The sequence below is a fragment of the Aplysia californica genome, unplaced genomic scaffold, assembly GCF_000002075.1.
Source record: "Aplysia californica isolate F4 #8 unplaced genomic scaffold, AplCal3.0 scaffold00316, whole genome shotgun sequence".
Lineage (NCBI taxonomy): Eukaryota > Metazoa > Mollusca > Gastropoda > Aplysiida > Aplysiidae > Aplysia > Aplysia californica.
In genome coordinates, this window is record NW_004797586.1 from 453,193 (window position 1) to 479,230 (window position 26,038).

The following is a 26,038-nucleotide window of genomic DNA, read 5'->3' on the forward strand; positions in this document are numbered from 1 at the left end:
ACATGTACCTCTGCATACCATGGTTATTGCGTAGTGGTGTCAAATACATTACACCCGCTCTAGCGCTCCCCTCACTGTTTCATTGAGGTATATTATGTAGGCCTATCATTGCGTGTTGATCAGCTCTTTATATTATTGTACTTATATGTTATGTTTCACTAGTGTCAAAACTGCTTTAAAATCTGATTTTACACATGGGGAAAAAAATCAATACAACCATTGCATACTTGCTGCTGGGGGTAAAAAAGCACTTCAACTCAAGCGTTTTGATGGTAGTGCTGAACTCAACATAGCAATTAGACTCCAATAAATGTAAAAAGTAAGAAAGGTTGGGACCCGACAAAAAGATAAACTAATCCAAAGATCAACTCAAGCGAGTTTAACACAAGTAGAATCGGCTGTGTAAGCTGACAATAAGGAACTCGAGCATTTCAAACCGACGAAGTTAAAGATTTTTTTCCATGTGAAATCATCGTTACAGTCTCGATTCACAGAATGATTGAGCAAACAATACAGTATAGTATTAAGTAAGTTCTGAATAACATGAGCACTGATTACAAAAGTTGAAGGTACACAATAGCAATGTCCCAGACATCTACAGGTGTCGGACAAAAAATGTACAACAATATGCTGCATCACATCCCGCAACAGCACATATAGAAGATAGGGAGTCAACAATCTTTGTAACAAACTTGAACTAACTGTGGCCCAACAATTAACAAATACATTAAACATTTGTTCTTAGAAAAAAGTTGTGAAGTCAGAGTTGGGACAATAACTAGTTATGTGAATTCTTAAATTCAAACCCAGTGGCCAATGGCACAGTTACAATATCAATAATTTGAACTAACATCAACATTTTAGGCTTTATTCAAACATATTTTCTAAACATAGACATTAATGCACAAGGTTTTCAGGACTTCCGTAGACTGATGTTTACTAAACATACACTGAAATGAAATAATGTTCTATAAATTCTAATCCTTCTTTCTGTTGTATATTTCTCTAAACCATCTCCAGTGCCTGCTTCAGACTATTCTACACGACTCTACAAAAAAGTCAAATAGTCAGCAAACTACATGTACATCTTAAGATAAATCAGAAATTCTGATGCCTCTGTGGACCATCAATAAGATGTGAAACGACCAATTCAATCAAATTAACTGCGTATAAAATATACAAAGAGTTCAAAAGTAATACTGAAAAACTAAAGTTTTGTTATCCAGACATATTTTTAATGAGGCTGTGGAAAATTCACTCTGCACTTAAAACTTAAAAGGATCCCCTGAGCTTTTTCACTACTTTCCGGATCTAGGGAAGCATACAAGTAGGATTTTCATGTAAATGTGGTGGCAATGGATAATGGTAATGCATCTTTACCAATTTTCTTGGCCAAATCACTGCAAATCAATTTCGAGTACAAGTGATCATTATTTTAATGCCTTCTCCTCTCTTTGCAGCCTCAAAAGCCTTGATGGACTCTTCCAGTTTGAACTTGTGTGTAATAAGTGGCTTCACATTCACTTTTCCTGAAGCCACCATGGCCAAGGCTGTGGGATAACTGTGAACAAGATGAGCAAAAAACACAAGCTTAAAATCCCCTGCAACACTCACAAAAGTAATCATTTTCTGTTGATGGTTTGTAGCCCAGAGAATGACACATGTAGGCCTACTGTACTGGCGATAAAAAAAGTACCACTTTTTGGTTGCATATATAAAAACAACATTTTTTTAGTCTTTACACTCTTCTCTTCATGAAAGTACTACAAAGTACTCTAAAAATTAGGTCATGTTATAAAATTAAGATTTTGGTGCCTCAATACGTATTCAAATTCAGCAAATAAAAAATTGGCATTTTCTCCTGACCACATGGTGGACTTTCTCTGTTCTTTGTTCTTTTTAAGAAGTTTAGGTCTGAAGTGTGTCTATCAAAAGCTGCAATAACATTTGATCATTGTCACCCTAGAAAGATACAGTAGTCTCCGCCTAAACGCACGCCATGCAAAAGCACGCTCCGCTCAAACGCACACTTTCGTCATATGACGGGTTTTTTACTATATAATTTAGATGTGCAAACACACGGTCACTCCCTTTAAACACATCCTCCGATCCACAAAACACGGTGACAGGGAAAGCTTGACAAAGGGAAATTTTCACTACAACCTGCACAGCTTGCATTAGACAAGCTTAGAAAACGGACATTTGGTGAGACTGCCCCTCACCCCGAACAAAGAGAGTGATGGACAGCTTTTTCACACTCAACTTTCCCCAGACAGTACAATGGTCTAGGACTGATTAGTGAACTGTTGGGGGGGGGACGGAAATGTTTTTTGATAGGTAACTGGAAATGAATCTTTGAGATAAGGTTTCTGACTGGTGTTTGGGTGAGTGCATCTAATGTTAAGTTAGACCTAGGCCTATGATGCGCAACATGCGTGAATGCTGTAAAACACTAGATAGGCCTCTCTACAGGATTAAAGATTAGTCAAGTAAGCCTAATCAGCTGCCTTCAAAGAGCTTATAACGTACTTGTTCAACAAATCATAAGAGTTCTCTGAATGTAGAGATCTATGATTTTGATGTAGTTCATGAATTTACGGTCGGGGGTGGTCGCTTGGAAAGCCACATGGCTGGGCCGTCGTCTCGATGACTATCACCATCAGTTTCCTCTTAGGCTATCCTGTTCCCGACATTTTATGGTGCATATCATTACATTGAGTCTGTCTTTCTGCCCCCCCCCCCCCCCATTCAACCCCTTTGTATTCTTTACCGCAGTCACGGAATCCTTCACAAAACAGTCACGTGTCGTCGCATTATCGGCCAAAATAACCCCCCACCCTCCAAGGGAGGTCATTAGAATAATAAAGAATTGAGATGACTGCGTCACTTCCCCCCTTTGCACAGGTTCATGCAAACGCACGCTCCGTATAAACACACGCTGAAGAGCCCTCCCGAGCACCGTGCATTTAGGCGAAGACTACTGTAGTAAGTTTAACACAACATCAGAAAGTTGATCCGTCGGCATACTCCACACGTTTTTGCTGTTGCAGTTCATTTAACACATTACACCCTAACTCGCCCGGGATTGCCCAGGAATTCCCTTACGCGCTCCACACTGACTCACCCGGAACCGCCCACGCCGACCCAGCGTCTTTAGAAACGAAGTCTCGCCTTGACGAGACTCTGGGACCGAGATTTTGATTTGCATAGTCAAAGCAAAATGTTTCTTCTTTCGTTTGATACCGAAACGAAATTTTTCGGGCCAGTAGTTTTAGTATTAGAGCTGATCGAAGTGCGATCGCGTTACCGACACTTCGAAAGTGTCTCGACTTGTTGAAAAGCGACACAATTGAGTTCGAAAACGGAAATAACGATGGATTTGAGCAAAATCAAGCATGTGACAAATCAGATGGCTCAGATTTTGATGAAAACGTTGTAGCAAGAGTTTGGGGCGATTCAGATTGATCAGACGTAGAAAATCTAGAATTTAGATCGAGGGCCCGACCGCGAGGCTGAGAGTGAAAGTGACGGGTCGGACACCCCGAATGAACTAAAGTTAGAACATTTCCAACAATTTGCGCATACATAAAGTTATATTTTTCTGAAACTACATTCAGTTTTCTTTTAAACTTTTACTTTTTCAGGATTTTTGGAATTTGTTTAGTATTTTTAAAATGTGTTTTTTAAACGCTTGTATTCACCGGAGGTGGGTTCTTTCCCCTTGCTTAGGATCTAACAATGGACTTCCCGTCCAGGCCCTTAGGGTGTAATGTGTTAACCTCTGTTTTTCTGTTGACGTTGAATGTCCTGGCAACAGCAGAAACACACGGAGCATGACAATGGCATGCTGAAGATAGCAGTTGTGGTTCAACTGGTTATGACTTTGACCAACAATAAGAACTTTTAAGTTTCAATTCATTCCTTAAGTTTTTTCAAGCCAGTCCTGAACAGATCCAGTAGAGTAATCCTTATTCTGTGAAGAAGAGTGACAGACATTTTTTTTTAAAAAGCATTAAAAAACTTACCAGTTGACATATCTGAAAATGCCCCTAATGTCCACTTCTCTAACTCCGGCATTGACCACGGGCATCTCAACATGCTCTTGCCCGAGACCAACCAGTACCACAACTCCCCCAGACTTGGTGGCCTGCCAAAACACACAAAAAGTGTTAGGTGAAATATTTTCAGAAATAATCTACTCACATAGGGCTCCCAGCACAACCAATGGTAATTGGAATTTTAAATACTGTATCATTTAGGCAAAGATTAGGTCAATTGAGAACAAAAGTTTTTTTCAGCTGTGGTTTTATTGCTGAAAAATGTGAACCATAGGTTGAGAATTTCATCTTTGATGCTGCATTGTGAGCACATCCTACAACTTGAAGCTTGAGGTGTGTGTGTGAATTTGACAAATTGTGACACTTTGATCAAAAATTCACATGTCACCATTAATATTGAATAGCTGAATCAAAGTGAAATGGTGAGTAAGGGCAACAGCGGCTGCATCTAACCAGGAACAAATTATAATACGGTCAAACAAAGATAACTTTACACAATTCATGGATAACTCAAACAATAGGTCATTCTCTAACTGAACCACTATATATTTTCTTGTATCGGCAGCACAGAATTCTCAGTCACCCGTATGGATGTGTCAAAAAGCTCATCTCTAAAAGCAGTATCAATTTTTTGTCCACAATTGTCTTGAATTCAAACCACGGTGCATGCACTATGGGTAACAAACACAGCCACATCAAGAGTATCAGGTTACATGAGCCCACCAGGCTCTCTCCCACACTGTGATTCATACACTGCTGGCATTAACCCTTTCCACCCACACAGCGCGCGAAGCGCACTAAACACTTATCCCCCACGGACCAAGGTGCGGGACCCGCTATATCACACCGGCACCAATCGGCGTCCTGTGGGGACATAGTGTTAAGACACATTATCAAACATAATCTGTAGTGTACAAAAGGCACTAGAATTTCCTTGAATCTAGTCACATGAGGGTGGGTCCAGGGTGGTGGGGTGTGATCAAAGACAGAGAGTGGCACACACTTGGCTGTATGGTGTACGAATTATGTGCATGTTCGTTTGACATTGAAGGTATATGTTGAGAAGTGATTACACAAGAGTGGTGAGTTGCCTGCTCTGACCAATGTTGGTTACAATACAAGCTTATCGAGATCTGACGTAAGAGCAATTTTTTACCGGGTAGTCATATGGCTAGTTAAAATCACTCTCTTCCTTTGTCCTACTTTGACACTGAATAAGATGCATACACTATCCACCCTTCAATCCTTTTATCAATACAGAGTACTTCATTTTCATTATGGTAGAGAAGAGAAAATCTTATTGTCTGACAATACAAAGCAAACGTCAAATTTTAGCAGAGGTTGACAAGAAGCCCTAAACTAAAGACAATAATTTGGGTGGTGCCCTCCAACCAGCCCACACAGAAATTACGAGCAGAGCTGCAAACCACACTTGTGTAGAAGCTTTTATCCCCTTCTAAATATACTATACATGATACAAGAATCAAAGCAATCATTTCCTCCTGACCAGAATGGATGGTATCTTCAAACTTGCATAGGACATCTTATCAAATCTACTATGGGACATCCAAACAAGAGACCTTTTCTCTAATTAAACCAAAGCAATAGCAAAATTAGGCACACACCAGTGAAAGCGTTAGCTCAGCAAACAATAACACCAGTGAAAGTGAAAAACTTTAACAAATGTATTATGTACATACATAGACTTGCGTATACCATGCACTCACGCATGCACGCACACACACACACGCATGCACACACACATGCACACACACACACACACACAAACATCCACACACACATGTGTGTTCCTCTATGTACATATTTTTATATGTGTATTGTATCGGTATGCCTTTGATTACTTGTACGTGTCTACTTTTGAATCTTGATATTACTTTTCCCTGTTTGGATGCTCTGTCGTTTTTTTAATTGCCAAAGATACAATTTACAACAGAAACTTACATAAATAGCTGTTTGGAGGCTTGAAGGAGCCCCGCTACACTCAATAGTAATATCTGGCTTCTCTCCCATTGCTTCTTCTACCAGCTGTGCTGTCTGCTGCGCATCACGACTGGTCACCTTGACTGTGTAGTCAGCTCCAAGTTCTTTGGCTTTCTGCAGTCTTGATTCATCAATGTCTAGTCAAGACAAGAAAGAACAATAATAATTTCAATATATAACATTCATATAGCGCATTTCCAAAAAAAGTAGCTCAATGCACTTTACATTGGAATACCCATTTTCAAAACCTTTCTTACTACTTCCTTTCTTCTCCTGCAATATATATTTATACACACACACACACATACACACACACACATACACACACACAGACTACTTTCATTCAGACGTACGCACAGAACGACTGTAATAAAAATAACACTAATAGCTTATGAAGGATAGGCCCGTAAGAACAGAAAATGCTTAAGATGTCTTTTGAAGCTATCAAGTGTTCTTAATATGGAGTAGACAACTACTCAGTTTAAATGACATTTTTGTGAAAAGAGAAAACTAAAAGACACAACTTCTCGCCATGCATAATTTAACTAAATGAAACTATATTTCTAAGGAAAGAGATAAATCTTTTCTAAACTCGTGACTTACAGCTTTTTGTTACTTTTCGATTCCCAGCTACAATTAAAATTTTGGAACTCCTCTAATGTGTAGCCTCATTTTGCCTCAGAAAAGGTACTGCACCAAGTATATCCACTAGAAACTTGCTCACAAATGGGCAATATACTGAGAAGCTAACATTTGGCTCAAGAAAGCCATTGGCACAGCCAGATGTACATACCATCAGCTGAGAGCTAGACCTGACTTATGCCCAAATTCCATGCTTTTGAGAAAATGGATTTTAAAGGCAAAGTGAGAATTTGAAAAGCTTCGACACACAATTAATCATGACTGTTTAGTTTTAGTAAGAGTTTTATAGCACTAGCAAGACAATAAGGTCATAAAAATGCCGAAGATTAGAGGTGTTACAAACGTGTAACAAGCACAGAAAAAGGAGAGATCAGGACGATAGATGTTTGATAGGAAAAAAGGAGCAAACCACACCAGAGCACTCGCACACCACCCACAATCATGACTGTGACAAAACTAGTGGGTACATGGGTTAGTTAATTGCTGATATGATGAAATTAAGCTACTATTGGCACTTCAGGTAAAAATAAACATTATCAATTCTGATTCATTGCTGCTATATGTGAATCGCTTAAATGTAGGCAGACATTTTTTAAAAATTTGATACTCACTGAGAAAATTATGCACAGCTTCCCACCACGTAAGACAAGAGAAGATTTAAAAAAGAGGGCAAAATTTATCCCATGGGAGAATCCAAAATCAGTTATGATGAACCAGACATGCATGACCTACCTGTAACACACACTACAGAGGCTCCTTTGGCCTTTGCAGTTAGAATGTTTACAAGACCAATTGGACCTGCAATGTGCAAAAGAGTGTTCGTATTCAGTTGGAAAGCATGGAATGACTCTGTTGAGACTCTTTTGAAGTAGATGACAATACTATAACCAGTGGGCAACCGATATCTAATGATTTGGGTAAAAATTTCCACAAACTAAACAAATATCATGTCGATGCCTGATTTCTAAAGTACAGAACCGTCGAAAAGGCAAATTAAATTGTTACCAACTCATCCACTTTGGTAAACACTGGGGGGGGGGGGGACTGAAAACCTCTCTTTCCCAACAGCAATTGCTTCATTCACAGGAGAGGCAAACAATAACAACAGGCAAAGATATTATAACAACTCGTCCACAGCGTCATCATCATCATCATCATTGCCTTTCTCACCCTGCACCAGGGTATAGGCCACGGACAAACACCTTCCACCTTTCTCTATCCTGGGCTAGCCTCTTGATGTTGTTCCATGTATTCCCACTTTTCTGTACATCAATTTCTGTGATTCTTCTCCAGGTTCTACGCGGTCTTCCCCTTGATCTCTTACCCTGTGGGTCCCAATCCAAAACTTTCTTTGTTATGCAGTTGCCTGACTTCCTGAGAGTATGTCCAATCCATCGCCACCGCCTTCTTCCTACCTCCTCTCTGACTGGGATGTGTCTTGTTTTCCTTAAAACTTCCACATTGGTGACCCTGTCTGTCCATCTGACCCTCTGTAACTTTCTTAGACACCTGTTCAAGAAAACCTGGATCCTCTTTATGCAAGTCTGTGATGCGATCCATGTCTCACATCCATACAACAGGACCGACTTCACATTTGAATTGAAAATCCTCAGCTTTGTTCGAAGTGAGATATCTCTGGTCTTCCAAATCCTATCCAAAGATATGAAAGCAGCCTGTGCTTTTCCAATGCGGGACTTTATTTCAGCACCTGTTCCTCCCTCTTTGTCAATTATACTCCCAAGATTGCAGAAGGATTCAACGTTTCCTAGTGCCCACAGCATCAGGGACTGATAAATAATTTAAGGCAACAGGTCGGGCAATGAGAGATTGGACAAGATTTTTTTGCCTTTTGGTTGGTAAAATATAGTGGCCGCCACCACGTTGGACAGTTATCGTCTTTTGGGAATGCCATTATATAGAAAAAGTGCAAGGAGAAGTGGAAAGTGGCTGTTTGAACAGGTGGTTGTCTTCTACTGGTGGCCATGTGGGCAGGTTCCACTGTACATAAGAAAGGGTGTATTATATTAAAAATATAACCCAGAAAAAAAGTAAAAATTGAACCAGAATTATATTGATATATTCTTTGCTTAGAATCAAACAACACATTCAGGATGGCCAAACTAGGCACACAGAAAGAGCAACCAGACAACAGTATCAACTACACTGAAAAAAACCCTCTTATAAATACACTATTTAAAGCACCACAGACACCACACAGCTTCCATGAGCTGTCCCGCCAATACCAAGTGATTATCTTCAGACGAAGAACACAACACATAAGACTGAGATACACATCATGTACAGGTGTTTTAAACTTTCACAATCACCAAAATACCAGTGTGGAGAGGCAGACCAAATTGTGGAGTACATCCTTCAGCACTGCAAGACACACAGGGCTTTGAGACAGGAAATGTGGCCAAAACCACAGCCACTACAAGAGAAGCTGTACAGGCCAACAGATCTACTGAGCAGGACAGCCAGTATATGACAGATACCATACTACAAGTGTGATGCTATCGAAAAGAAGAAGAAACAACACATTCTTCTCTGTCACATCAAAAGCTGTGGTATTACAGTTATCACTGTCACAGAAAGGTATTCATTTAAGTCCTGAGGCAAGGTGTAAGTCTTGAATGATTTATTTTGTTTCAGTCCTTTCTGGAACATTGAAGAATGTGTCTACAGGCCTGGATACATTACATTTCAGCTGATAGACTAGCTTGTTGATCAAGCCAGTAGAGAAGATCTGAACTTGCAGAAAGCTTTCTGTCATATAGTTTCATGCTGCTTTGCGCTGCTCACTGCAGTGTGAGAGAGCAACTTGATGATTAAGAGGCAGGCCAAATTTACTGAGACATCCACAAATTCTTTTTAACTTACGGTAGATAAGTTTACTGAGCATTTCAAAGCACAGTCCAAAACAACCTATTTAAGTTATTTGTATAAAAACAAAACCACAACAAATAGCGAACAACTCTTGCAGCCCTCAGACCCCTGAACAAAATCAATCATTGAATTCTAAAATGCAATAAAATATTGAAAACATTAAAAATGTTGAACCAATAAAAGTAATTTTAAAAAATGATTTTAAGACTATAAAAAATCCCAACCCCCTCAATCCATTGTCGCAGCCACTATTACCGGAGCCCCCCTTCCAAGTTTCAATTGGCCTATGAATTAGGATAGCACACAACACTGCCTAGCACGGTCCCAGAAGATCTGAGACAATGCCTCTCTACCAAACTCACTACTAAAGTAATTAAACTGAACTCTGTGACATTACTGTACACAAAGGTTGAGAAGTCACAAGGTTTAGACCATGCAATCCTGTACCTACCAGCTCCACAGATCAGTACTGTGCTGCCCAGTCCAACACCGGCCCTGTTTGTCGCGTGAACACCAACAGACAAAGGTTCCAGCAGAGCACCCTCTTCCAAAGAAACATGGTCCGGCAGCCTGTGTAAATCAAGATGTCAGTTAAAATCTCTCACACTGTACAAGTCAAGTTTTCTCATTGCCCAAAACCACTTCGGGCTACTTTGTCTGACAACATAGTAATCCTGGCAGTGAAAGGGTTACGGTCTATGTAACCATCAGTAACTATACTCATCTCCCAACAACATCCCATAGAGAACCACAGATGAGAACCCTTGTGTTTAAGCATGCCGTTACTCTAAATATTTTCCACACATCTTCTACACAGAAGTAAAAACAATTTTTGCTCTTTTACAAGGCAAATGTTTAGAAGAAGTAAAAACAATTTCAATCTTAGTGATGCTTTTTCAGCCATTAGTAACTATAAAAATGCTGACTGGCAAACTAGTCTAAGGATGGCAGTTGGAAATAAAGGTAAAGTAACGATGCAGTAGTTTGAGCCTACCCAGAGTTATTACAGAGAAATACATTCTATAACAATCTTGAAAAAACAAACAAACAGAAACCACAGAGATAGAAAAGAATGTAGTAAGACACAGTATCAACAGATGAACAAAGATGCAAGATTCAAATATAAGCATTTTATAACCCATTGCAAAACAAGAATAGGCAGCTTTTCAAAAGAATTTTGAGAGTACAAGCATTTCCTTGTTGACGCTTATGCTAACAAATGTAAAAATCAATATGAAACATTTGGACACACATGACTGATGAGATAATCAAGCAAAATCTCACTCATTGTTAACAGAAACAATTACCACAGAAAACAATATCAACAACTGCAAAAACGTATGATAATCTCTATATTATTGTTATAATCTCATATATATATACGCTTACTTAAAGCAAAAATCTGCATCATGGACATAGTAGCGTGCCAAGTTGCCATGATAAGGAGGAGTTGCACAAAATTTCATATCTAGACACAAGTTGTAGCGACCAGTTTTGCAATAGTTGCACATACGGCAGGGGACACCTGGTTCTATTGCTACTCTGTCTCCTAAAGGAAGAAATAGAAAAGTAAAAAAGCATCATTGATGAATTTGTACATGCTGTTACTAATACAAATAATAATACAACAGAAACAGTGAGCAAGTTCAGGTATTCCCAAAAGAAGATTAATTAATTAACAACATTATTTTCCCTTCTCGACTATTGTAATGGACCCTTTCCACTAATTACTAGTACCTCTCAAATCATCATTTTCTAAACCGACCACAATTTAATGAAAAGCAATATTTCTATATTGATCACTATAAATAAGGATTGTATGACAAAAGACAATGAAATAGGTCTTTGTAACAAAACAAAGCATGCTTAAAGCAATTCAGCTCAAATTCACTGACAACCCCATGCATGTACTTGAGCATTTTCCAAAAACCAGGGAAAAAATCTTACAAACAAAATAAAACCAGTGGCAAAATGACAGTTTAGGATTCTTGTTCGCATGTGTTTGGAAAAGAGTGGAATAAATGACCATGAGCTATAAAATAGGATTTAGTAGAGACTTTATCTTGCATATGAGCCGTATTGTCCAAAATATCAGTGGGTTTTTTATGTTTTTAATTGAGGGTCATTCAATGTATACCGAAACTGATTCATATAAATTCAATTTCTCCATTACACCGTCCCTTAGAGACAATTAAGATAAGTTCTACATCAAACTATCACAACACAACATCAACCTTTGTAACACACAAAATACCATTTTATCCACTTATTCTACTTTTGAGTGTTTATTGATAATGAATGCAGTTCGTTCTAGCAAATAACTGAAATGTTATCATGGTATTCTATCTTTTTCACAAATGTTTGTCATCACTGTTATGTATGAGTAATCAACATTTCAACAACAGACACCAGGATATCTCAGAAATCATTTGGCTACTTTCTCTGGCATTTGAAAACCATATCCACAGAATAGTTGTGCATGCATGGACGAAGGTTCATGTAAATTAATCAACATTATTTCATGGCCTCCATGACCCATCTTTTGGGAGCAGCTCATTTATGGAATTATCAGTGAAACTGAATTGGACTGCTTTAGACATGGCTTTGTTTTGTTGTTGGGACATGATATTTTGTCAATTGACTTACAAGACATGAGCAGAGAAAAATAATTTGTTAAGATTTCAGTCCGGCTCTGTTCTTCCATAAACTACATATATACTCAAAGAGAGTATAATGTATGTCTCGATCTTCAAGTGTATCAAATACATTCTGCCAAGAGCACTTGCAAACAATTATATCACAAGATTACATTTTTGTTAACCTGTGAGCCAGCATAAATGCCTATATTCAAATCAATGTTGTCTTGAGAATACCAGCTTATTTGTCATACCTGCTCACAATTTGTTTACAATCCACTTACCTACTTTCAAGGATGTGACACCCTGACCAAGTTCACTGACTATTCCGCTAGCTTCATGACCCAAAACCATGGGTGCTTTTACAATGAAGTCTCCGATCCTTCCATGGGTCCAGTAGTGAACATCTGATCCACAAATTCCAACCTCCTGCATGGATAGCTGCACCTCTGAACAAAAAACACTTATGTGAACAATGGAATCAAACAGACATCGCTAAAGATTTGTCATATATATATATTAATAAGGTTAACAATGCATAACCATTTGCACTTTGTGCCAACTAAAAGAGACATATATACTTGGTATGAAATTCAAGTTTTCAGTAAATCCAGAGAGTTTAGAGCATCTAGAGATCACTTTTCATAATTTCACATTTAATCTCTTTCCCAACTAGGAATAACTTCCCCAACAAAGAGTCTGCGGTTTCATTCTTTTAAAGCATCAACATTACTACGACAAATATGACGCCGAATTAAAAGATGAAATATAGTGGCCATGGCCACATTGAACAGGTGACCGCTTTACACAGTAAAATTAAACAACAGAACATCAGAACATCATCATCGCCACCATAAATAATCATTATCATGATCACCATCACACTTACCATTACCGTCACCGTCACCATCATCACCATCATCATCATCATCACCGACTTAACAATTCCCCTTTTTCTTGTTTCGTTTTTCTAGAAAACATAACAATTTGCACCATGTCAATACCATAACCAACATATGAGCACCAAAATAAGGACACAGGACAAAAACCAAAAAAAAGATAAAATATAGTGGTTGTGACCGCATTGAACAGGTGACCGCTTTACACAGTAAAATTAAACAACAGAAAAAATTGCAAGGGAAATGGAAAGTGGCCATTTGTACAGGTATTATACAGATTGCTGTCATGGTTGGTTCGACTATATTTACAGTGTGAAAAGGAACACAAAAACTAAATATGTTGAAAAGATACTGATCCCAACGTAAAGAGATACAACAAATGTGGTTTATTACACAGGTACTTACGTCCAGGTCCAGGTTTAGGCACAGGGAGATCCTCCTGCAAAACACAGTTTTAACTGACATTATTCCACCTCATCCCTGAATAAGCTATCAAGACATTGCTGAAGGTAAAAACAGACGCTCAAGTTTTCCTCCCAAGTTTTCTTGTTCATAAAATCAAAATCCCTCACCAAAACCCATTGAACAGTCTACAACAGAGTTCAGAAACAGCTATTTTGACAGAAAACAAAACTGGAGGTTGCTGGATGCTGAAAAAGGATATTTTCAATCAGGAGCTCTCCTGTGCACTTCAAACATAGGTAAGCTGTATGCCTCATCTTTTCAACTTTCTGTATGCCTTTACACTTGGGAGGCCAGCTCTCACTACAAATTTGGTGGCCTTCTGTAGCATGTTCACTGGCCTGGAGAAACATGGAGGCTGGCCAAACCTCTTCTCATAGTTTATGTTAATGCAGCTCTGACATCGGATCAGCTTCTCTGTAAGGGTGTAATATATGACAAGATCAAAGTAGAGTATACATACAGTAGTTTCCGCCTAAGATCTCAGTGTTTAAGAGCAAGGAAAATGAGGGATCTTGAAGCGAACAGGATCTTGGCCGACGAACTGAGGGAAGTATCGACGGTGACCCATGTTATGGCTCATATAAACCGGTAAAATGGTCTCCCTCCACTCTAAAATGAACTGACGAGACCCTTGGGTGGGTTTATGACATATGGCAAACAAAGAGTGGTCAACCTTGATGACCAATCACAGAGGCATAAGGAAGCATACCATTTACACTTATTATCCTAGCGTGAGTCTCAAGATCTATGCTTATCCAGTTGCCCCTCCCATTTACCTGTCCAAAATTTATAGCTTTCTATCTCTGACCGAGTTCTCCCACCTTTGTCATAATGCACCATTACATTGTGACCACACCAATTACAATTCAGTCTGTCTCCTAAATTATGGAATGGAGAAAACTGCTCCAATTCCAATGGTCTGGGAAGAGTTCACAGTTCTCTTGAACTTGTAGGCACTACCTACCCAGCGATTGATGTAAATTTAGGTGGAGAGCTCAGATGCGAGTGCGATGTTTGGGGAAAACAAACGTGTCGGTCAGTTCACACCTCGGTGTGATCCCGTCTGGGTCAAACATTGTACTATTTCATCAAGTTTTACAACGCTTATATATATGTGATCACATTCACGAGAGTGGCTGATCTTTAACGTGACAGGCAGTTCATTTATCTCAACTTTTCACTCTTGGTCGATCCGGTTTAGACCTTCAACGTGAATCAGAGCTGGGGGTAACTTTCGTCTAGTAAAAATTGTATTTTCTTAAAACAACCGGATCTTTAGCGAACCAGGATCGTCAGTGGTGGGATCTTAGGCGGAGACTACTGTATGTGGAAATTCAACTGGTTGTGGCGCAATGCAAAATTATTTAACCCAGAAATGTAGGAGCTACAAGAACCCATAATTATCATTTACTTCCAGCAGCATATCAGGTACTAATTTATTTGGTAGGCCCTATTTAAATAATTACTTCTGTGAATAGGCTTGTAAAAGACACCCTCTTTAGGATCATGCAACAAAAAATAACACAACAAAACAAAGCATGATCATCTAAAATTATTGACAGTAATAAATCTGTAAACTTTTCTAAGTTTCCTATAAAAACAGCATGTAACATATATTAGATTTTTGAAAAGCTTGATTTCATAAAAGGTATCTCATATTTGCGTTAATTGTTCCCTCAGAGATGACAAAGATAATGGTCTTGCGTACACGCTCACATTTTGAAGCCGGTTTAATAGTTACAGTCAAACTTAATAATATATCATACACCTGTCCGCCTGAATCTGACTAATTTTGAAGCGTTATTTATTGAAATTCTATAATCATTTTTCGTCTTTCGCTTAAAAATTGGAACGAAATTTCAAAGTGACCTGAGAGAAACTTCTCGATGTACTGCATTGGCGAGAGTGCATGCATTCATTTATCTTTTATTAATTTAATGAAGTGACTATTTCTCTGAACGCTCTGGAGAATTAGCTAGACATCTATTTCTCTGAACGGTTTCCGTTCTCGAGATTTTTTGTTATTTTTTGCGAGAGTTCAGCATCATTTTTCATTCTGCCACTCTGTGAGGACTGTGGGAACAAGCAGTTTTCTTCATCGAATTCAATGTCTAGATCTAGAGATTTTTTAATGTCTGATTATTCAGATACTTCAATGGTGGTCGGGCCTACGTTACCGGACTTACTTCATTTGAAAATGCCATCAAAAGGTTCTGTCATAAAACAAGACTGCTCGACTTTGGCAGTAACCTATTTTGCATTTAGTCACCCCCTAAAGCAAAAACTTCAACAACAACAAAATCCCTCCACCTCATTAACACCTTAGGCACCTATATACACACACACAAACATACACACACACACACACACATGCACACTCACTCACACACGCACACTTACTCACACACACACACATACACACACACATACACACACACACACACGGGCCACTCCATTCGCAAATAACCAAAAAATCTCCAGAACGGAAACCGTTCTGAGAAATAGAGTTCAAGTTTATTTTCCCGAGCGTTCTGAGAAATAGAGCCGATCTTAATTTAATGCCACTGTTTTTTGGTAAGAGTTTTACGACGCTCGCAACTTCTTAAGGATAACCAGAGAGCGCTGGACAAACTAAATTTTTCAGTGGGTAGGAAATTTTGAAGTTTGACCGGGATCTTTAACGTGCGCAACTTGCACACGTGACCTCCGAGATTTTTCACCCTTGTCCGAGAAAGCTAGGTGTAGATCTTTCCTACCAGAAGATCAGGGGTGTGGCTGAAAGACAGCAATAAGAAGGAGCCAAGGAGAAGCAGTAGAAAAGGCAGTAGAAAGAGTCAGAGCCCAGAGGACGGAGCAAAGGAGATGATGGGGAGGTGGCAAAAACTGGAGACGAAAGAAGACGACAGAACATTACTAGATAGCGGAAAAGGAGGTGAGGTGAAAGGAGACAATTTCAGAGAAGAATATTTTTTCGGTCGCTACCCGAATTCGAACCCCAGACCTTTGAATGAGAGGCCAACGCCTTAATCTCTAGGCCATGAAAGCCCCCAATGCCACTGACTTTTTATATAGGGTGGGTTGGGGCAACTTCGACCTCGGGCCAAATTCGACAGATCACTCAACTCGCCTTCTTTGTTAACCGATTATTCGACTTCATTCGCCGTACACCGTGTAGTATGAAATGATTTGTCGAGTTGATTTCATTCAGAAGCTATTTTAACCGCATTCGTTATCTGAAGTGACTATTTTTGTCAAGAACCGCGATTCCTCAACTGGCTCCGTTCCCACCGCGAAAGTTTCTTGTTCGAAAGAACAGTTTGACGCCTTTTGCCTTCATCAATACTTTCAGTTTTTGTCTTTGCTGACAACACAAGAAGACCAAAACAGGAACTATTGAAGAGTTTATACATTACTTATTAATTTTTAAACACCATTTGGCTTATTTTATGCATTATTTATTGAGTGAAAGGGTTTTTTTCTTCGGCACCCTGGTTTTTTTATTTCGACCGGGGGTTGGAGCAACTTCGACCGGGGGTTGGCACAACTTTGACCGGGTTGGGGCAACTTCGACCGACGTTCTAGAGAGTGTAATGTTTATGTGTGTATATATGTGTGTCTCTCTGTCTCTCTCTCTCGCGCGCTCTCTCTCTGTCTCTCTCTCTCCCTCGCTCTCTCCCTTTCTGTCTCTCTGCGGGCGTGCGTGCGTGTGTATATATGAGTGTATGTGCTTATGTGTGTATATGTGTGTGTGCATGTGTGTGTTCGCGCGTGTGTGTGTGTGTTGTTAGAAACGAGGGTTGAATTAGACGGTAGGCCTACATAATATATTAACACCATAGAAAGTACCAGTGACTGGACAAAAAAACCTTGATCTTTTTTTGTCTTCTTTACTCGTAATAAATGGCAACGGTAATAAATCAAACTGAACAGGTCCTTGTCTGATTCTAGAACGGCATACAGGAAGTACACACAGGAACACCTGACGAAAGCTGTCAAAGCCATCAAATATGGAAAGCCTCCAAGGAGTTTTAAGTCCTGAAGGCTACATTGATCGACCACGTACCTGGTCAGTCAAAGACCACCTGGGCACGCCCTGAGTATCCCGAGGGAGATTGAGGAAAAGATGGTTAAGAAAATTTTATATGCAAGTTCGAAAATTTTTACGTTCACAAAGAGGATGTTCCTTGTGAAGGCATGAAGGCTGGTGGGGAAGTTGAAACTCAAGATGAGATCGTCAACGAGGATCAAGTCATGGAAGTCCCTTTTGTTCCAGACTCCGACTTTGAGCGGTTTGTGGATGCCACTGAAGGAGACGCTGATTTGGGCAGCAACAGTAATGACTCAACACCCAGATCATCACAGAGCCTCATCAACAATGTCTCGCGATGAGTGCGAGAGGGCCTTTGATGGAGCGATTCCCGTCGGTGAGGATGCCGTTACGATCGAGCTACCGCCAGGTTTTGGAGACACCACCTCTGACATATGTTGTTTCTCCAGAAGACTGTCATCCCCATGGGGCCGCATACATTTGACGACTCGCCCCCATGAGACATCATTTTTTAACTTCACACCTCATATTAAAGGCAATATCTTGATTAATACTTAATGAATCTGTCGGAACATTTCAGTAAGACAGTGCATTCATTTTACAGCTAGGGAAACACGTGGGATGCAAAGTTCAGAATGTTTTTAATGTTAAATTTTCAAGCAATGCTCGAGGTAGGCATTTCCGAGTCTGATGATGGGGTTGCTGTTGACCCGGGTTTGGGGAAGCTGTTTACTCCCCCCTCCCCTCCCTCCCAAGTGGCAACGCCGAAGAAACCTTCGAGCAGAGCTGTCACCAGCCACAAGTTCGAGGAAATGTACATGATAGTGTTTTGCAAAGTGTATGCTTTTGATATTAAGTGTAGCCTGTTAACCCTTCCAGCCCCTTGCGCGTATATTTTCAGCAGCGCTTGTACCTCCCACTGTCCCAAGAGCGTATATTCTCAGTTTCATTTGGTACCAAATTTTTTTCTATAAATAAGCGAACCTAATTAAACTTTAATAGTTTTCATTTTATATTTGTTCATTTACCTTTAAACACTGTTGCACGTTATTATCTAAACCTCATTACAAAAAGTTACTACATTACTTTTTAGAATGCATGCCTCTTTTTCTGAAATACTGCTCTGTATTGGCTGGGACTGGGGTTAGGGAGTGCACAAAAATGGCTCGGGCTGGAAGGGTTAATATATATTAAATATCTTCAGTGTGTTGAGCCTTTATAATATAAGCTGCTTCCCTGTAGGCTAGGCTAAGCATTTTCCTGTGCACGGTCAATGAGTGTGGCCTTTCTGGGAGATTATCTGTGCCAGCGTGTGTCACACATTAGGCTTGGCTTTGGGTTCATTTGCACGTCACGTTTAGTCTGGGTGATGTCCTTGCATGTGAGTGGCAAACTGCGACCAAAACACAAGGGTACCACCCATAGCCTAGGCTACAAAACAGTGTAGGCTGGCCTAGATGGACTCCAAGACTCTCGGTCGAAGTTGCACCAAGGTGGTCGAAGTTGGCCCAACTGCCAGTCGAATTTGAACCTACCCCGGTCGAAGTTGAAACAAGTGAGGTATAATCACAAAAAAAGGTCAAGTATCAAATATTAGGGACCCCTGTATTAAAACAGAACCTGACGAAGGATCGAGAAACACCATTTTTAATTATAATTTAATTCCCACTAGTGCATCTTGGGTATTCCTGAGCACCGAGAGGAGCCGAGTGAAGTCGACTACTTATAATTCGCCGATTGTAAAAATCGGTCGAAGTTACCCCAACCTACCCTAGAATCTACATTAATCTATTGTACATGTACTATCTGTGTTGGGCCTATAATAGTAGGGAATGGATTAACAATACACAAAAGGTTTTTTTTATATAGATCTAGAGATTGTTGTTTGTTTATTTTTTTTAATTTCGAGTTGAGAGAGTCTTGAAGAATAGCTAGAATCTAGGCCTGTACAGTGACAGACAAACCCAGGAACAGATCGAGATCAGCTTCTAGCCTAGGTCAAGATAAGAAAGCAAACACTTGAAACACCCACTACTGCGGGCCCTATGCCTTGAGTCTTGAGAAGGGGAGGACCATACCTAATCTGACGGAAAAGTGCAAAGATATTTTATAATAATTAGACATAGATCTAGTCTAGATCTAGATCTAGATCTAGATAATCTATATAGAATCTAGATCTAGATCTATCTATATATATAGAAAATAGATTCTAGTCTAGATCTAGATCTAGATCTAGGCCTATAACAGATCAGATCTAAATTAGATCTATATAGAATCTAGCTCTAGAATCTAGTCTTTTAGTTGTAAACAGGTAAATCTCACTCCATCATACCATGCGTAAGTCATCAGTCTTGTAGAGCATTGCAGTCAAATTGATGTCAGCCATTTTCGTTGCAGCTTCTTTGATGGTTTGTTCACCAGAAGATAATGAAAATTCAGCTTGCAAAAGGGTCCAGTTTCAGCAAAGTGAAATGTATAACCTACAACTACAGGCAGGGGCGGACCCTGGTTCGTAGTCGTAGCTGTAGCCTAGCACTGACCGACTTTCTTTCTATGCACATAAATCAGTCATATCTAACGGGTTAATAGAAACAACAAAATTGAAATCGCACCAGTATTAATCGGTGACACCGTCCCAAGCAAATCAAGTATTTAATTAATTGATAGAATCCGAAACAACAGGCCTTCAATGCACACGCGTCTTCAACGCACTTATCAGACCACCCTGTGTTCTCTAAATCTCGTAAACGGGGACTGTGTCAAAATGCAAGTCTATCTAGTTTCAGAACTGCAGGCAGGCTGCGGGCTGAACCTTAACCTTTGACTCAAAACAAGTTTGACCCCACAGAATTATACACTAAGTGTAGAATTCTGTGTTTGACCCACAACACGACCGCGGCCAACAGCCACAATGAGTCTGCCAGCTGGCTGGGGTGGGAACGGAAAAGGGAAAAAAGGCGGAGGTGGCTTGGGGAGGGTGGGGCCTAAACTGTGTCAGCTTGGCCTAGCCTTAGAAGTGTCGTTCGCTAGGCTAGGCCTAGGTCTCAGAGATAGAAAAAACAGGCCTAGGCCCAGCACTGTCGACTGTCGACCCTCACCTCTGTTAAATTCCTGTTATAATATAGGCCTCCTAGCCTATACTTATACACCGACTGGGCAAATCTAGCAATCGTCGGTCTGGGTTTTTGTATATATATATTCATGATGATAGCTGATAGTGAGTAGGTTCAATGATAAATATTATTGATGAAATTATAATTTAAGATGTATTGAGTCGTGCCCCTTATGTAAGCAACAGAAGAGCTTAAATTAGCACTCTCTCTTGGGCAATCAGTTCGCCGACCTGGGTGACGTCACCACTGAGCGCACAATACGAAGCCGCCACACTTTCTGTAGTGCGACAACACATTGTTGAACACTTATATTGTCTCTTTGAACGTATTTAAACAAAAAACAAAGTGCGTTTTTAATGTTGACTAATATTAATTTGAATTTACTTGAAACTGAATAAGAATCATCAGTCAGCAATCAATATAATAGCCCTCTATCCAGCCGAAAGTGATCCGACTGACTATAGATCCCGCTGGTCTTGACGAAGCGCCCCTGACATATCAGGCTCTGCTAAGAGTCAAGAACCCTTATCAAGATAAAAGCTCGCTCCGCTTGTGGGCCGTGGTCGTGTTGGCGTTGAGATTCAGGTTACAGTTGTACCTTATTAGTCCTTGAGGTCAAATCTTGTTTTGTGTCAAAGGTTAAGGTTATGTCTACAGTTTGCGGAGGAATGCGCCTTTCGCACAAGAGAACAAAACGTAGTGCATAATATATTCTATAGACTATAGATCTGTGTTCCTGAAATGGTTCATATCTGGTTAAGGAAACAATCGAGGGTTGTAGCCTATGAACGATTGGACGCTTGATCTAATCTACTTTTTTTTTTTTAGAAAACAGAATAATATATAAGCTATTCAAATGTAAGCGATCACTTAAACAGAATGGAATTACATAAAACTTCACAGCATTGATTAACGTTGACCAACAAATTTACCTACAATAATTTCAAACAATCTAAAGAACTCATAAGTGTATAATCATTCAGGTACCGTAGGGCCTGTTAACTCTCACACACAAGGAAAACCTCTTTGTGAGTCCCTTCTCCAAGTGTATGTTACAGCAGTCTCTAAGTTTCCTTTCTCCGTCGCTGGATCTTGAAAAAGACTTTAAGGCAATACGTCAAACCAGTTGTGTTTTGAATTTGTATTGAATATCATTATTATCTATAGCTCTCACTGGCAAAATTGAAAGCAAACGAGGCAGGGAGATGAGCAACTTACTCGGAGAGCCTAAACAGCGGGTAATGGTGAAAGATCAGGACAATATTGTAACTTTTTTTTAAAAAGCGTCCAAGCAAATGAGTGAATGAAAGGCCGTAACGTACATGTATAGTCGCTTAATTATGTCTACCCCAGAACTGGCGCTTTATGGCCGTGGTTCTTAATATATCTAAATAAGACTGACTGAAATTTTCCAATTAACTCTCCAATCCAACTCTACTTTTTCTACAATCAAGCAGTTTGACATAAACACAAACTTGATTTATCTGCTCCAAACAATAATATGCAAGTACATTAGTCGTCAAATTGGGCAGAGTTCAGAAGTGAGGCTCGAGAGGGTATACGTACAGGTCCGGACATTACCCCGGTCTCCTACACCGCCCCTCCTCCTTTGGCAGGGGCAAAACACGAGGATCACATAGAACAATGACCCTAGAGATTCAGATTGGCACCAGTCGCTGTGAAAATAATTCAGTAGGCAAAAGAGTTCTGAGAAAGTGAGGGGGGGGGGGGGAGACTCGATGAAGATGGAACGAAAGGAAAATTGAAAATTTAACATACTGACTTGCTTTCAATTGTTCAGCATTTTATTTTCCAACAATTTAAGAAAATAATCCTACTAATTACATACTTACCATCCTATTTTATGTATGTGTCTCTCAGTCTGTTAAGTTTCTTCATATCAAACCAGGAACTTAAATTCGTACCTGAAAAAATTGGTACTTTCGTCTGTCCGCATTACAAAGAAATTCTAGCTTATTTACAGTGAAACTAGAATTCAACGAACTCGGATTCAACGAAGGGAGACAGATTCCCTTTTTAAAAATTCAAATATAAATCATCCATATATATAACTCTGATTCAACGTACAAATAAAATTAAATGAGTGGACTCTGATTCAATGAAGTCATTCGTAGGACAAACAGTTCCCTATGTGGCTCACGCATTTTTCTCCCGAAACGAAGCTTGTCTCTATTCCAAGGGACTATGGCTCGTACCTGCACCGTGGATCATTAGCCAATAGGCCTACTTTACTTCTACTTTTTCCTTCCTCTGGTATCCTAAGGATGTCGAGGGAAGGTGCAAGTTTCGGTCCTGTGCTAGGTGTGTAGTGTCTGCAACAGATTATGTTCCAGGACCTTTTTAACCCCATCCAGCCAAGCCTTTCTTGGTTTTCCTCTTAATTTGAAGCCGGATTAAAATTCTCGGGTGTTGTAAGCTCTAGCCGATAGTTGTTTCTGGGATATTCTGGTTAAATGTCCTATAACCATTGTTGACTCTTTGACGGTATCATCATTATCCGGTGCCTTGCCGACTGGCGTGGGCGATTATGGACCTCCACTTCACTCAGTCCTGCATTGCAGCAATGGTGTCTGTTGTTCTTGTTGCTCCTGGCCATGTTGATGATGTTCTTGGGAAAGAATACAGCAGTGGTTTCCCCTTGCCTGCTGGATTTTTTTTGTACGGTTTACTTTGCTAGCCTTTGTCCAAAATGACTAACCCACAAGGGTATATGGATTTTATTACTGATGGTATTCCAATTTGTAGACGTATGGTTTCATTTCTTATGCGGTCTCTTCTGATGACGTTGATGGTTTCGCGGAGACACCTAATTTTACATGCATTAATTTTTCTTCCTTGTGCCTTGTTTAGAGACCATGTTTGGCACTGGTATGAATGTTGGTATGTTAAGATGCTGTTGATGAGCAGGGATTTCATTTCGGTTGTGATGTTCTTGTGGCTGCCTATACTTAGCCTTTATTATATCCTCTTGCGTACACCACTATTGTTTTTCACAGCAACATGTGCGTTTTGACACGGGCGTGTCCCAGAGTGCTGTGAGGTCGGGAAAGGTCGGACAGGCGGCAAGTACAATATAATATTAAATGTGGAAATGTGGAAAGTTAACTGTTTGCCTAGTATGTGTGTCGGGGGAAGAGGGGGGTGGGGTGGGGGTGGGGGGGGGGAGGGAGACGTAGACACAACAACATTTTGGGTGTGGAATATCAGCAGAGATCATACAGACGCCTCACTGTTATATTTTTTCGGAGGCCCGACCAAGACTTTGTTAAATCTTAATTTAATTACCAATATCCCCTTGAAACTTTACATGACACTTCTGCAGGCCAAGAAACATACAAGAGGTATAAAGAAATGTATCCAGTTTAATTTTTATTTAAAGTTTCTCTATTGGGCCCCATATGAAAAATCGCTCTTTAGGTGCACACACAGAATCACTAAAATAAACGACTCTCTTGTAACACCTTATTTAATCTTTGGCACTTTTTTTCCTTACCAAGGAATCCTATATAGGGCCTTTTGTATTGTGTTAGCAAGTCGCCGTTCAACTCGTACTAAAATTAAAAAAATAAGTGAACTGTCCTTCTTCATTTAGTTCAGTGTAATATCTCAGACCATTGGCAACAAAAATATCGAGTGTTGACATAATGGGCCTATACACAGATATATGTAGACTACATGTATACTGATATAACATGTACCGGTATGCCTATAAAGCATATAATAATATCGTCGTTTTTGTATCAAGAATAATGAGTAACCGTGATTGATCTTTTTTGACAGGGTGAGTTTGTTTTAGACAGACAATGTAGCTCAAACCACATTTATTATGATTTTTACAATTTTTACACCCCCCAAACCCCCCCCCTAAAAACAAACAAACAACAACAACAACAACAACCAAAAACAAAACAAAAATAAAAAACAACAAACAACAAAAACAACAGCAAACCAAAAAACCAAAACAACAAACAACAAAAAAGAAAAACTAAACAATTCAGCATCCTGTGCCAAACAACAATAACAGACGAACTGCGGTCATGAATCGGGAATGAGAGGTGAAACCAGAGACCTATACGGTCTTTGGTGAAACTTGAGGTTAGTGATTTTTATAATGAATTTTTAGTCCAATCCAGAATTTAGTTTGAAGTTTCCAATTTCCAATCCATCTAATGCGAGTCGTTTCAAGATGGCGGCCCCGGTAAGTGTTGTTGTGGTTCATGATGCTCTTACTTTGCCTTGAATTTTAGCTACTTTTCTTGGGCGCATTACATCTCACGTCAATTAAGTGACGAGGATTTTATGGCCCGTATTTATATTTGACAGATGTCTTGTTCCTCAGTATATGTTTTGTCTTTCTAGATCAGTAGATGTTGCTCAATGGCAAAAGAACCAGTCGCACATATCTCTCTTGTTTATAACTTGAAAATGTATACCAAATACCAATTATCGATACCAAGCACAAAAATGTCAATAACATGCCTAGAAAATAGAGATCTAATCTAGATCTAGATCTAGATCTAGAATCTAGATTATATCTGTAGAATGCATTTTATTTGATTTTCATTTCGAGGTTAACCTTTAGATTTAGATCTAGATCTTTCTAGATTCTAGGGCTTTAATGTGGACTTTAACGAACAGAGCACAAGATCACCCTCACCCCTGGCCCCTGGTGGGAATAACTCGCCCGTTATTCTCACCCTGACCCGGGTGTGGGCATCATATAGATCCAGATCAAGGCAACTACTGATTAGCGTTGCCGTAGATCATCATCAATGCCTTTCGCGGCTTTTCACTAGCAATGCCCACTGAGCGTGTTTTGTTCTGCCGATTTTTGGCCCCCGCCGCGGGGGTGTTTCGTGGGACGCACTAACGCAAAGGTTGTCTTCAACTCGCTCTCATGTCGCTTCTCGTGAATGGATATGAATGAAACTTGGCAGCCAATCAGAAAAGAGGTCAATATCGTAGTATGCAGTTTGACAACTTTGTACCCATCCAAGAAGCAGTTGAAAACGTTTGCGAAAGTGGTTGATGTGGTGCGATTTGAAGATTTTTCGGAGCTGTCATTTGTCAAACTGACTGATACATTGTACACCATTTTTCTTTATTCCCTTAAAATTTCATGCTTCTGTGTTTAGTGATTTTTGCGTAATCTTTAAAAATGTGGGAGTAACTAAGGGAAAAAGCGACATTGCCATTTTTGCTCGTGCTGGGTGAACGACCGGCGGCTGGGAAATTTCCACTGAGTGAGGTCATCAGCCATCGGTCGCCT

General features: G+C 39.8%; 2 protein-coding genes across 4 annotated transcripts in view; one reads left to right on the forward strand and one right to left on the reverse strand.

Annotated features, from left to right (window-relative positions):
* Positions 1–462: 462 nt before the first annotated feature.
* Positions 463–21,168, reverse strand: LOC101861297 (sorbitol dehydrogenase). Of its 3 annotated transcripts, none has more exons than XM_035970752.1 (9): positions 21,133–21,168; positions 13,528–13,561; positions 12,508–12,672; positions 10,977–11,136; positions 10,039–10,157; positions 7,434–7,499; positions 6,021–6,196; positions 4,026–4,147; positions 463–1,561 (listed from the first exon to the last, which is right to left on the reverse strand). In XM_035970752.1, the coding sequence occupies exons 1-9, from the start codon at positions 21,151–21,153 to the stop codon at positions 1,408–1,410; spliced, it is 1,017 nt and encodes a 338-aa protein (XP_035826645.1). In that variant the 5' UTR covers positions 21,154–21,168; the 3' UTR covers positions 463–1,407. The 3 variants fall into 3 exon arrangements, with proteins under 3 accessions (XP_035826645.1, XP_005102246.1, XP_035826646.1); XM_005102189.3 differs by lacking the exon at positions 21,133–21,168 and adding an exon at positions 19,968–20,471; XM_035970753.1 differs by lacking the exon at positions 21,133–21,168 and adding an exon at positions 17,651–18,553.
* A 3,772-nt stretch (positions 21,169–24,940) lies between these two features.
* The window catches only part of LOC101861520 (pre-mRNA-processing factor 40 homolog A), a 29,162-nt gene continuing 28,064 nt past the window's right edge, over positions 24,941–26,038 (forward strand). Inside the window, exon 1 of the mRNA XM_005102190.2 lies at positions 24,941–24,967. Within this exon, the coding sequence (XP_005102247.1) occupies positions 24,956–24,967 (12 nt within the window). The 5' untranslated portion in view covers positions 24,941–24,955. The remainder of the gene's footprint in view (positions 24,968–26,038) is intronic.